At 40.7% G+C, this 14,567-nt stretch overlaps 1 protein-coding gene across 7 annotated transcripts in view; it reads right to left on the reverse strand.

Annotated features, from left to right (window-relative positions):
• The window catches only part of WDFY3 (WD repeat and FYVE domain containing 3), a 264,009-nt gene that overhangs the window by 17,140 nt on the left and 232,302 nt on the right, over positions 1-14,567 (reverse strand). For all 7 annotated transcript variants that reach the window (XM_067736490.1, XM_067736495.1, XM_067736492.1 and 4 more), the window contains 7 exons: positions 13,944-14,050; positions 12,259-12,412; positions 6,729-6,820; positions 6,292-6,504; positions 3,516-3,663; positions 1,649-1,803; positions 561-719 (listed from right to left, as the gene is read on the reverse strand). In XM_067736490.1, coding sequence (XP_067592591.1) covers positions 561-719; positions 1,649-1,803; positions 3,516-3,663; positions 6,292-6,504; positions 6,729-6,820; positions 12,259-12,412; positions 13,944-14,050 — 1,028 coding nt within the window. The remainder of the gene's footprint in view (positions 1-560; positions 720-1,648; positions 1,804-3,515; positions 3,664-6,291; positions 6,505-6,728; positions 6,821-12,258; positions 12,413-13,943; positions 14,051-14,567) is intronic.

Raw genomic sequence — 14,567 nt, forward strand, 5'->3', positions numbered from 1 at the left:
GATGAATGAAAATCATCCAAAAGAAGTTATTATGAATCAATAGCAAATATAACTTGGTTTGCAAAAATTTAACCTACATATAACTTCTGAGAAACATTTATATTACTTAAATATATTAAAAAAATATCACCTAAAGACAACTTACTTCAGATTTTTAAAAAGGACAGCTTGGATCATTTTCAGAAATAGTATCTTCTGATTTCATTTCCTTTTAAAATTATTTATTTATTTATGCAGTATGCGGGCCTCTCACCATTGTGGCCTCTCCCGTTGCGGAGCACAGGCTCCGGACGCGCAGGCTCAGTGGCCATGGCTCACGGGCCCAGCCTCTCCGCGGCATGCGGGATCCTCCCGGACCGGGGCACGAACCCGCGTCCCCTGCATCGGCAGGCAGACTCAACTACTGCACCACTAGGGAAGCCCCATTTCCTTTTTTTAAGACCCACTTCTAGCAAAAGAACATACAGTGTTTGCTTTTGTCCATTTATGTCTAAATCACCTTGGAATTAACGACAGTTTTCAGTTTCTCTAGAGTGTGGGCAGCTGGGATGGACTGTTACCTGTTTGAGAGTGAGGGTCTTAGCCTTTTCTTTTGAGGCACCCATCTCCCACACACACACGACCGTGCTTGTTCCACCTGTGATGACCAGCTTGGGGTTGGGGCAGATTGCACAGAGAATCTGGGCCCACTCTGACAAACATTCATAAACTGTCACTACCTGTGAAATAGAACAGATGTGAGACACGCATGCCATTAAGCACTACAAACTCCTGGGACAGAACGAGCATACCAAGCAAAGGAGAACCTCTATGTAGGTCCCCCCCAGGCAAATAGCTGCGCATGTGCTGGGCTGGCTTCAGCTTAGCAACACTTTACTGAAACTCTACTCTGAACTCCTCCCTACAGCCTCCCAACTATAGTTGCTGTTAAAAACCATAATAAGAATTTTGCTCATAATGGGGGTCTCCAGTTTCTCCAGTCTGGGAAAATGACGTTCAGATTGTGTGATGCTCTGTGAGATGCAGGGGGTGATCTGGTGAAAGGATGCGTCTGCTGGAGCCAGGTAGAATGTAAAAGGAAAGCATGAGTGCTGCTGTTCATGAGAGCGTGACTAAATAGAACTGTTACTGACTTGCACAGACTATGCCCCTCGTGCGTTCAGGAGAGGACTGTCAAGGGCAAACAGAGGGCACCAAAGAATCACTACGTGCTGCCTCTCCAAGAGATGCTTATGGGACTCAAAACAGTAGCTGCTGCTTCTTGGGGGAAGGGGGGCAGGTATTCTGCCAGCCATTTAAGAGTAGTGAAATGATTAGAGGGCCGGATGGTGACTCAAAAGGAAGCTCTTCTGGTTGGCAGAAATATTAAATACCTGGTTGGCTAGGACCTCCTGGAGGAATTCTTTGAGTGGGGGGAAATTGCTAGCCCCTAGTACACAACCTTCCAAGAGAGGCTTTTCTGCAGGAAACATGACTTGTCCACTAGCTCCTTTATCCTGATCTGATGCAGTGAAGCTCTCCTTTCCTCTGGGCTGTGGAGAAACAGCTGAGAAGCCCTTGGCCTGAGCTCTCCCCATCCCCATTTAAGCAGGATATCCAGACCACGGAAGAGCAACATTAAATGAGCGAGCCAAGAAACAATGCAAACCTTGTCTGACTCATAGGTTCCTAGCCTGCAGCTGAGGTCTGCGTAGCCCCATGCAAAAGTTTTGTTCCAGGTTGGTGGGATGAGAACCTTATTCTGTTCTACTGCAAGAATGCCTTTGTCTGTGCAGACGATTTGTCCCACAGGCTCTTTGAGTTCTATAAAAAACAATCAACACATTAGAACAAGGACAGGGAAAACTAACTTCATTATCCCATAGGGGATGGTAAAGGGATCTCAAATATTCATACAAATGAAGCATCTTGACACCTACATTAATAAAAAATGACCTTAGAAGTAAGTAGGGCTTGCGTTTTGAGTCTTCTGCAGACCTGCTGGGCGGACATCGACCCTGACTGGTGTCTCCAGTCTGCCTGTTTCTGGACACTTGCTTGGGTTTGGTTCCCAGCCATCAGGCCCGCCTTCTTGATCTTCAGGACTGCCAGAGTGATGTGGGATGCTCCCCAGAATGCTGTACAGACCGTCAATCAACCTAGGCCTTCAGGACCTCCCAGCCTGAAGCTTCTTGAAGGAAGGCTGTGACGTTCCCCAAGAAGCCCAACTCTGCCAGAGGACTCTGCCGACTGACCACACCAGTGTTCCACAACCATCTCTGGGCAGTGGCTGGAGCTGGCATGGGGCAGAGTCTCTGGAATGAGACAAATGGCAGAGAGCTTGTAGCCAATCCAATTAACCAGACTTTGATGCTCCAAGTTTTGGATTTAAGTGACAACTTCAAGACTCTGTAAACCAGTTTTTCATTCTAAGTGAAACGGAGAAGAACCCTGTGGTCCTTGCCCCCCATGTCCTCTGCCTGCCTTTTGTCTGTGGAAAAACTTTAGCCAAAGAATAAGTTTAATCAGAGAAGTGAGAAAATACAGAAGCAAAGGAAAACAGTCAAAGGAAACCAAATAATAATAGTCTAGTCATTAAGCATAGTCAAGGACCTTTAGTTCCTCCTCAAGGGCTCTAGATAATGTTCTGAGCCGTGTCCTGTGAGCTGTCTTGTAGATACTGAAACCCACACCCAGTGGAAGAAGTTAACTACACGATGACCAGACTGTAGCCATGACGTAAGCTGCCAAAATTCTGAGAACTGGACCCAAGGAAACGGGAACAAACCAACCTTGGAACTGAACTCATTAACTGTACTTAAAACAATCAAGATGATGCTGGTCAGACCACTGCACAAGCAATTTCAAGATGACTGTCAGAGCTGACTGTGCTATTTCTGCATGTAGTCCCCTCCCTCCATCTACAAAAGCTCTTGCCCACTGGTTGTCAGTGCCGGGGTTGGGGGGTTGCCTTTGGACAGGAGTCCCCCCCGGGTCCCCACAGTTGCTGGCATCCAAAATAAAGTAAACTTCCCTTTCCACCAACCTTGCCTCTTTATTGGCTTTTGAGAGGCGAGCAGCTGGACCCCACTTTCGGTTACACAAGGGAAAAAAAATCTACTTGGAAAAGTAATTTAAGATAACTTAAGATAACGTTAGATAAAAGACAGAGGCTTTTAGTTGGCATATTAAAAGCGTAGTCTTCTTACTGCTCTAAATTGGTGGAACGTGTGTAAATGAAGATGACAGAAGTTTTTCTACATGTAGAATATAAAGTTGAACTATAAGGTTTGGTATATTAGAGTTTTTACTATCCTACCAGAGAGGAGAAACTTGTTGGGTTCTTTTTGATGCAAAATCCAATAGGCCCAAAGAAGAAAACAGAAAAGGAAAAAGAGAATCTAACAAGTATTTGGTGATTTACCACTTATTACAAATTATGCTATTGTTGAGAAGCAAATTTATTATTCCTAAACTAGGATTATTAAATATTCCCACAGAATCATGAATCAAAAGCTTATTTCCTGCCATTTTACCTTTTACAGGTGTTAGAGAAGGCCTCAAGTTGTCTAGATGATGAAAAAAGATCTTGTCACTGGTAGATCCTGGTGGGACCAAGATCCCTGCATTGTCTCCGTTGAGTCGACTCCTGACTCGCTTCGGTGGATGAGGTTTTTTAAATAACTGGTATGAGAGATAATGACACATTTTATACCGAAGCTAACATTTATTAAGCCCTTTTATATGCCAAGTATTTTGTTGTTATTTCACTTAAGCTTCACAACAATCATTAGGTATCACATTATCGCATTTGACACTGGAGGAAAGAAATTTAAAAAGGCTCAGAAGGTTGCCAGAGACCTCATGCCGCAGTCAGTGGGGACAGGACTCCTACACAAAACCTTGGGTTACCAGCATGCTCTATGCTACACTGAGCTCATAAGAATTTTTCAAAAGGAAATTAATCTCCTCAAATGATAGTAGGTTGACAACTATTTTCCAGTGATGTTTAAAAATTAACCAATTTCTTAGAACGCGATACCATTCTGTGCCACTGAGGGCAGGCAGCCATTCTCTCTAACCGGGTTACTTCTGGCTCCAACATGGGCTTTCTGTATGTGACATCATTTCTGTATCGTTTAGGTGCTACTAATTTGCTGACAGTGTGAGCATTGTTGTCTTCTTTTTACTTTGCAATGTTGTAAAGGAAAAAAAGAAAAGAAGATCTTTGGCATTTCTGTTCAGTATTTCTAAAGAACTGAAAAGTCTTAATATACATTTAAGATAACTGTTCTTAAAATACCATAGATCGGGCTTCCCTGGTGGCGCAGTGGTTGAGAGTCCGCCTGCCGATGCAGGGGACAGGGGTTCGTGCCCCGGTCTGGGAAGATCCCACACGCCGCGGAGCGGCTAGGCCCATGAGCCATGGCCTGCTGGGCCTGCGTGCCTGGAGCCTGTGCTCTGCAATGGGAGAGGCCGCAGCAGTGAGAGGCCCGCGTACCGCAAAAAAAAAAAAAAGAAAAAAAAATACCATAGATCATCAAAATAGGCAGACTCTTTTTTGATGGACAACTGATATTTGAAGAAGTTATCTGTAAAACCTTAGATGAAATGAGATTTAAGATGACTACAACACCATCACACTCTGTGAATTTGACATTCTGGATTTCCAGGAGAAGTAATAGAAAAAAATGCTTTGTATAGAGAAAGATATACATTTTAGGCTCCCAAAACTTTAAACACATAACTCCCATTTTATCTACATACAGGGCTTAGGATCAGGGTTCTGCTATTTCTCATAAATGATAATAATGAGATAAGACTCTGAAGTTCTATAAAAAGACTCACATACTTTAAAGCATGTTCATGAAAGAACATTTACCGAAGAACTTTACAAGGACCTGAGGACAGAGCAGGCCAGGCTAGCGTATATAAGGATATATCAATATGGTGATCACAAAGCTTAGCTGTTTCTAGGATGGTTACACTTGGAAGTACTCTCTATTAGTTCCTGTAATGTCCTACAAATATGTTAGTATCCTAACTCTTCTATCTCCCAGACTATTTGTCTCTTAAACTCAAAAGTGGAACAAAAATCCTGCAACAGTGCATGTGTCTAGATTTTTTTGTTCAGAGTATTTGTTTCCCAGAAGGTATGAAACACGGTTCCCGCAGTTGTAACCCTCAAAAAATGGCTAAGGTTCTTCTGCTATGATTAGAGTTTATCAACAAGCATTTCACTTTAAAAGTAAACATGGTTCCTGCATTGGGGAATCAGATTACACTGTAAGTGGTGCAGTTACAGGGTGTCCCGCTGTCTATCATGGCTTTTCCACGAACAAAGACTTGCCATTGTTCTGTGTTTCCAACTGTCAACCCCGGAAACCTCAAAGTTGGTTAACCTAAGAAAAGGGATTCCAGGAGAGATGTCTGAAGCAGGAACAAAGAAGGGTAGCCAGGGCCAAAATGCAGAGGCCAGGGCACTAGGGAAAAGGTGGTGGTCTAAACGGGCGGCAGAGCTAGCCTTCGCCACTGTGCTGCAGTTTCTTCTGGTGCACCCTGCCCTCCTGGTGTGCCTGAGACAATGAGGATGGAGGAAGGGACGAACTCCCTTAACAGAGGTTCGCTCGTTGCCCAAGGTGAGAGATCTACAGCATCTGGGTGCTGAGAGGGTCTGGGTCTTCCTCGCCAGGTTCCAGATAGTGGTTGGAGCAGCTGGTGCAGGGCCGGGCCTAGGCGTTACCATGGTGTGCACTCTCACACCCCAGCACCTGTCAGACCTACACCAATAATCAAATCCAAACCACTCCTATCTGTCTGTTCCCTGAACCACTGTGAGAGCTTCCTGCTCCTCATTTGGCTCCCCTACAGCATGTGCATGTGTAAGATTGTGACCAGAGGGATCTCTAAAGTCTAAATATGACTTTATATGACAATGCTTAAAGTCAGTATTGGTTTTTTACTGGCCGTGGGATGAAACCCCATCTCTGTGTATCCTGTGGCCTCCAAGGCCACATCTGCTTCCCTGACCATGCTCTTCCCGTCTTCCTGCCAGGAATTGTGTGGGTAAGCACTAGCCTGTGAGGAAAACTGCTCTTTGACCAGCAAAGCTTCTGTTTATCTAGACTGTAAAAGGGAGGAGAAAGTAATAATCTAGGGACCTACTGAACCTATTGGGTGATATTTATGGTTCTTAATTAAAAACTCTGTCTAAACTTAATTATTATATGGTCATCTACCATCTATAGAAATATTACAGAGCTTAAAAAAATGTAACAGAAAATATCAGTGATAAGGAAAAAACATCCATACCTGTTTAGGGATCTGACCAAAGTTATTAATGAACCCTATGGTGGCTGTCTCCTTTAGTGGGTCATTTATGTTGTAGATATCCACTTGACCCTCGTAAAAAAGATGATGGAAGACATTTACAGCTTCTACTGCAGCAGGACCTTGCTGTTTATAGCCGAAGATTAAGTCAATCCACTCATGCAGATGGGCACTCACATAGTCACATTCCAAAGCCTGTAATTTCAAAACACAGGTTCAGTCGCTGGCTGGCTTTTATTACTTCCTTAGAAAATAAAAGAATTCATCAGTGGTCTATAGGAACCAGAATAACTAAAATTCATACGAACAACATTAGTAACTTAAACACATGGGGGATACATTGCTCAAGGTCTTCTCTTTGTACTGTGGTCAGTGACCCAGTGAGATCTCAGTTCAACTGTAGAGCGTACTGCCATTACCTCACGGTGTACTCGGATGAATTCTCGTGGGTCCCCTTTTGCCCAGGGTGGAAGGATAACATCTCCAAGCTTGGTGCCATTTTGTTTACAACCTGTGTAATTGGATATATTAAACAGAAAATAAAAGAATGAGAAAAATAGTAAAGTAACAGAGAAATAGTGGGTTAGTTTCATTACCAGGACTATAAAATTTTACCACAGAAAGGACCCTCAGAGATATCTACTCTGGTATTTCCCCAAGACGACTCCTCCGAGCACTCCCTCAGAGAAATTAACTGAGTGTCAGCAAAACTGAGGGGCTCCCGCTGTCAAATGACTTCAGGGAATGCTGAGCTATGCAAGCTTAAACATGTTTCTTTCCTGCAAGACTCCTTGGAGGCACTGCTCTTCTCTAGGAAGGACATTAGATACAACATTTCTGAAACTTAATTGAGGACAGGAATGAAACATTTTATGGGTCTACTGTTTTGAGTTTGGAAAAACTGCTCAAATCAATTTTTAAGCCCCTTAAGACCACTCATTTGTAAGACCATTAGCAATTTCTCAAAAACTGTTCATTTAGGCTTTTCCAGAATGCTTTAAGCTTGGTGAGTCAATAGCAGTTACCTAGTACTGAATTTCTTGTCTGGTCTGCCATTCACATGGAAGAGGTTATTGAAAGGATATCTAACTCCTCAGCCATTTTCAGTCTGAATGCTCTCTTGGCTTAAGGGAAAATAAAAGTACCACAGTCTCCTAGAAATATTTGCAATACATGTGTTCACTCATATTTCTGATTCTTAAATTCTTGAGAGAGCTCTGTAGAACCCACATGTATTTTGCTGTAAGGATCCTCATTAATAAAATAAAATAAAATCTGAAACAATATAACTTTTGGCTGTTATATCATTTAACAGAAAAAAAATTGGGGGAAGACTATGTGGCTACGGGGGGAGTTTTAATAATTTATAACAAAGTAATATTTATTCCACGTAAACTGTTATTTTAAGTCATAGCCAGATAATCTCTAAAATATTAAAGAAACCGTTTGCTATGAAATCTATTGACAACAAAACACATTAAATGGGACTGGCATCTGAGGAAATAGGTTTTTTTCTTCTTTTCGAAATAACATCAAAAAGTTAATTTTAGCTTACAGAGTTTTCCTAGGCACAAATCAGACGGTCACTGTAAAAAAATGACTATAAATAATGTTGACTCATTAGCTTAATGGCAGATGGTTAGATAAAAAGCTGAATTATAAATTTTCATAGGGAAGTATAATTGTTCACATTTTAGAACACAAAAGGCAGTTTCCAAGTAAGGGCCAGTAAAAATATTTCCTTTAGAAATAATCTTGTTTTCATCATTGCAATTTGATGGCTTCTTTACAATGTGATATAAGTGAGAGATACAAAAATCAGTTTATTGTTTAAAGGAATGTCTTGACTTAGTTGGAAAAATTACCATATAACTTAAAAAAAAATAAAACAATCAAGTTATTACAGCCCCTCCCCTCTCTCTCAGGCCCTTACCCCACCTTCCTTGAAATGCCCTCTAGGCCTACAAGAATAAGAAGCAAGTAATAATTTTTTTTGATAAAAAGAAGCAAGTAATAATCCCCAGGCTACCTGAGATATAATCTACTTTTCAAAATTTTGCTCATAATCCCTAAATACTGTGTGATATAAGTTTATTTTACCAGCACTATCTATAATTTAAAAATGTCATTTAAAGGGAACAGTCTGTAGAAAAGTCTTGGTCTGATTCTGCTACTCTGCAGTTCCCCTCCATGTATATCCAAGGGTACAAAGATAAGAAGACCAGACAAAAAAACCTAATTGCTCCAGAGCCAGGGGAAAAAACCTAAGTGCTTTCTTTTATATCATTTACCATCTTTTCTGGGTGGAGAGATCAACAGTGTTTTGTTTGATTTTCTTTATATTGAGGTAAAGTTCACATAACATAAAATCAACCTTTTTTTTTTTTTTTCCTGTATGCGGGCCTCTCACTGTTGTGGCCTCTCCCGTTGTGGAGCACAGGCTCCGGATGCGCAAGCTCAGCGGCCATGGCTCACGGCCCCAGCCGCTCTGCGGCATGTGGGATCTTCCCGGAACGGGGCACGAACCTGTGTCGCCTGCATCGGCAGGCGGACTCTCAACCACTGCGCCACCAGGGAAGCCCCAAATCAACCATTTTAAAGTGAACAATTCAGTGGCATTTCGTACGTTCACAATATTGTGCAACTACCATTTCTATCTAGTCCTAAAACATTTTCATCACATCAAAAAGAAATCTTAGGGCTTCCCTGGTGGCGCAGTGGTTGAGGGTCCGCCTGCCGATGCAGGCGACAGGGGCTTGTGCCCCGGTCCGGGAAGATCCCACATGCCGCGGAGCAGCTGGGCCCGTGAGCCATGGCCGCTGGGCCTGTGCGTCCGGAGCCTGTGCTCCGCAATGGGAGAGGCCGCAACAGTGAGAGGCCCGCGTACCACACACACACAAAAAAAGAAATCTTAAAAGAATCAAACAGTTGTTCCCCATTCCTCCCCACCCCTGCTCCCATTCCCTGGTAACCACCAATCTGTGTTCTGTCTCTCTAGATTTACCTATTCTGGACATTCCATGTAAGTGGAAATCATACATTATGTGACCTTTTGTGTCTGGCTTCTTTTACTTGGTGCAATGTTTTTGAGGTTCATCCATGTTGTAGCATTTATCATTATTTCATACCATTTTATGGCTGAATAATATTCCATTATATGTATATTCCACAATTTGTTTATCCATTGATAGGTATGTGGGCTGTTTCTGCCATCTGGCTATTGTGAATAATGCTGCAATGAATGTGCATGTACAGGTCTTTGTTTAAGTCCCTGTTTTCAGTTCTTCTGGACAGTTCTTGGAGTGGATTTGCTTGGTCATATGGCAATTCAACATTTCCTACCAAACTGCTTCCCACAGTGCCAAACCATTTTACATTCTGACAAGAAACATACAAAGGTTCTACTTTCTCCATATCCTCACTAGCCCTTGTCATCTTCTGTTTGTGTGCTTTTTTTTCATCACAGCCACCCTAGTGAATGTGAAGTGGTACCTCACTGTGGTTTTGACATGCATTTCCTTAATGACTAATGATCTTTTCGTATGCTTATTGGCCATTTGTATAACTTCTTTGGAGAAATGGCTATTCAGGTCTTTTGCCCTTTTGCTTAACCTATTGCTGTTAAGTTGTAAGAGTTCTTTATATTCTGAATATTAGACCCTTATAAGATACATCATTTGCAAATATTTTCTCGCATTCTGTAGGTTTTCTTCATAATGCCCTTGGATGCAGAAGTTTTAAATTTTGATAAAGTCCAATTTATCTTTTTTTGTTGCTTTTGCTTATGCTGTTGATCCAAATCCAAGATCATGAGGATTTACCCCTATGTTTTCTTTTGAGTTTTATAGCTTTAGCTCTTACATGCAAATAGTGTTTTTTAACGTGTGTGATTTCAAGGAGGGAAGATGAAGGTGAGCATGACAAACATACATGACCTTTCTTTTATTTACTTATTTAAAAATAGATGATTTGGTTGGGTTTGTAAGTAGTCTGGCTAGAACATTTCTGCGACATAGATTATTATAACGGACTGTTTCTGGAATATTGAGGGTATCTCTTTCTTTCTGCACCTCTCCGTTATCTGTCTCTTTGAAAGTGATGTCCTTAGGGAAGAAAGTAGCATTCTCCAAAGGTGAATTATAAGTGAACATAATAAAACACTAACGTGCATTCATATTCAAATGCTGTGCACACATTTGTTGTTTTTCCCTGTTCACCATCTACTCTATTTCTTTGAGGAACTGCCACTCCCTTCGACTCTAAGTGTTAGAACTTGATGTCTTTAGCTGCTCAAGGGTGAGCTCCAGGCCCAATCAGAGGTAATGAGACTCAGTTTCAGGCCTTTTGCTGGGGTTATTGAGAGTCTTACTGCCTTTCCTATTGCATCTAGACCTACAATTTCACAAGGTTCAAGCTGCTGATGAACAATTAAATAAATAAAAATTATATTACAAAGAAAAAACACTCAAATATATTGGATATGAATATTCCTTGAATTTTCCATTAATGAATTTTATGAGGTAGTATAGTAATGGTTTATATGTTGAACTCTTAAATACAGTATGATACAGAGCATGAAAAAAGTATGAAAACAGAACAATATCTGGCACTAATATTCTAAAGTGAAACAACGGAATTTTGATATGTCGTAAAAATAAATATTCAGAAACATAGATCAGCAAACTGTCTTCCAAGAAACTGTAGCCAAGGTCAAATCTACTTCCTGAAACTGCTGGACAATATAAAGAGAGAAGAGTACCGAGGAAATTTCTCTCCTTTTTATAAGTGTTGATTTGGTTCTGTTTTTCTAGAAAATAGTACCCTAACAGGATGAAGAAAGGGATTTACCTAAAGTTATTCTGAAATTCTAACTTTAAATTTTATTAGCATGTAAGCTGAGAATGCTTCAGGCAATACAAAAGATTTAAACAATACATGAAAAATATGGATATGCCACTCTTGGCTGTGAGTTTCAATCATATTAATTTTCAAACAAAATTTCACCTCACCTTTGTTTTCACTGAAATAAATAATGATATTCTGACCATTAGATGTAATTTGTTAATTCTTAATTTTTCCCCAAACTATAGGTTTGAAACAGCTTATTTGGGGGCATAAATCTATTTTCCTTTGTTATATTTACTCTCATACACCCAGTTGTAATTAGCAGCAGCTAAACTCACAAGGAAATAGAAACCAAGCAGGAACCTGCAAGGCCTTCCCAAGAACAATACTCCCTTGCCCCCCAACATGTCCCCTGCCTCTTGTTTGCAGAAAAGCTTTAGCCTCCTAGGCCTACCCCAAGTTCCAAAGAGTAAATTTAATCAGAGAAGTAAGAAAATGCAGAAACAAAGGAAAACACTCAAGCAAGACAAAATAATATTAGTTTAGCCATAGAGCAAAGTCAAGGATCTTTAGTTCCTCCTCAAGGACTACAGACAATATCCTGAGCCATGTCCTTGAGCTGTTTTGCAGATACTAAAACCCCTACCAGGTGGACAAAGTTAACTACACCAGCACACAGACCCCAGACCAGTTGGAACCAGAAGGTTGATGACTGATATTCCCGAAACATCACCCTGTTACCCTCACTGTCAACCAATCGTAGACTTGTGCACAAGCTGAATGCATATCATGTGACCCTCTCCCTCACACTTTTTAAAAACCCTCCTCTGAAAGCCATCACTGGGAAGTTCAGGCCTTTTCAGCATGAGCTGCCCATTCTCCTTGCTTGGCCCTGCAATAAGTGCTGTCCTTTCCCTTCACCATGACCAACCCAGTGTCAGTAGATTGGCTTTGCTGCATGTTGGGTGAGTGGATCCAAGTTTGGTCTGGAAACAAAATCTTTTCTTGTCAGTGTGTACTACAGACAATCGTCAGAAAACTGACTTATTTCTGTTGGTCTTTTCCTGGCTAACGATCCTAAGATAGTGCCATAGTGCTACATACCTAGATCAAAGTTGTTGGAATTGAACAGGAATTCTGGTAAGTAAAAAAATTCTGGGATAAGTTCCTTTACATCTGCCATGTTGTGCTTTGATGCTGAATACCAGGCCTCGCGTACACTGTGAAACATCCGGTCAGCCAGGTCAAAATGGCCTCCCTGTGGGCAGAACGAGAAGGCACCTTTCTGTTAGAGAACCACTCCCACCTCACAGCTTCCAAGTTCAAGGGCTTGAAACCCAAGTAAATATGTTTGATGACAACTCAATTTCCCATCATCCTATGTTAAATACACAAAATTTTAAATAATCACAGAAAGAAAATTAATCTAATTCTTTTCGGGGTACTCCTTACCAAGGGTGCTCTTGCTCTGTATCAAAGTGAAATCCAAGTACAAAGACTTTAAAAAGTCATTAAAAAAAAAGATCAGTTTTTAGAGAGGGCAAGACTATAAGGAAATTGAGGAGTTCCTCCATTGTTTGATAATGCTCTCCTAAAAAAAAAAGATTCTAATGTAGCCATCTACAGTTGGAAATATTCAGTTTATATATGAATTTGACTAATTTTATAAATTAACATGACATTCAGGTTCTCACACCAATGAGAATTAAGTGGAGAACTCGGAAGGTGATCAAAAAGTTATAGATTGATAAAACAAATTTAAATAGAAAAGGGATTTCTTTTGCTTACACAGCCTCACAGATAACACCACTCCCTTCCTCAGTCCAACTCCCTATGCTGCGTTTGAGTGAATACAGTGTGTTTGTCTTTACAATGACGTTCACTGTGTAAAAATGCTGAAGTCCATACAATGGCCACCAAGGCCTACCACCATCTGGCCCCTGCTACCTCTCTGACCTCATCCCCTATTGCTTTCCCCTGCAGTCACTCTGCTCCAGACATACTGGCTTCCTTGCTGTTCCTCAAGCATCTCAGGGATATGCCTGACTCAGGGCCCCTCATAGGCCGTTCTCTCTGCCTGGAACATACTTTCTCCAGATATCTGCACCAGTAACTCCCTCACCTCCTTCAAGTTTCTGTTCAGATATCACCTTTTCAAGGAGACCTACTCTGACCATCATGTCCTCCTCCACCTCCCATTCCTGTACTTCCCATTCCGTTTCCCTGACCTACATTTTTCTGATAGCACTTATCACATTCTGAAACATTTTACAATATACTTATTTTGTTTGTCTGTCTCCCTCAACTAAAATATATAAATTCCATAAGGCAGGACTTTTGTCTTTATTCACTGATATCTCTAAGCACCTGGACCAGTGCCTGGAATACAGTAAGTATTCAACAAATATTTGCTGAATAAATGAAAGAGAATGTGGAGAAAGGCAATTATAATACAGAAGACAGCAAATGAGCTAGACAGTATTACTCTTTTTTAAATGTTTGTTGAATTCAACCAGTTAAGGCTGAATTCCATATACCTGGCTGGAAAGCATATGTTACTTGCTTATTTGACTAAAGGACCCTGGCACTTGTTTAGTGTAAACAAATTCTAGTTTATTTATCAATTTTGGTCCAGTGAAATTCCACTTTCACTATGTTTTGACTACTTTTGTGACTAAAAACTTCACAGGGCTTCTTGTCAGGCAAGGTAACAACATTAAAGAAAAAAGCAACAATCTTAAATAAAAGGCTTGAATAAAATGCAAAAATTCTAAACTTAAGAGTTTTACCTGTAGCCTTAGGAATATCTGTGTGAAGGGCTCCATCCTTACTAGGTACGAAGCCACAATCATTGCAGATGAATAGTGTGTCCCATAGTGGTAGGCTGGAGTTTCTCCTTGCCAAGAAAATTAAAGCATAATTGAAAATGAAAGAGTAATATGAAAAATAAAATTTGCATTCATCAATAGACTTGAAAATGCTAACGTATGTGATAACTGTGACACTAAGTGCAATTAGCACTGGCATTTGCAGCATGAAAACTTTATGATGACACTGCAACCTCTCACTTATATGTTTGGCAGTTATCCAGTTTAGTATAATTCTGTGCCTTTCCCCCAAACTGAGCACATCTAGCAATTCATGTTTTGAGGCTAACTGTAACAGGTAATCCTTAATAGCAAACCATCTTTGACTAAAGCAAGATAATGAGCAACTTTTTATTAGGTTCTAGCTTTGCAACAGTATAAATTTCTCTAAATTGTTGTCTTCGAATATTATGCAATTTTTATTACATAGTCTCCTTGCAGGAAAAAGAAAGGATTCCACACAGGGAATATAGTTAGGCTTAGTTTTTTTCTCTTTTGTTTGTTTTGCCTGTTTGAAGGGGATACATGATAAACATTAAACATAAA

Source organism: Pseudorca crassidens, chromosome 4 (genome assembly GCF_039906515.1).
Source record: "Pseudorca crassidens isolate mPseCra1 chromosome 4, mPseCra1.hap1, whole genome shotgun sequence".
Lineage (NCBI taxonomy): Eukaryota > Metazoa > Chordata > Mammalia > Artiodactyla > Delphinidae > Pseudorca > Pseudorca crassidens.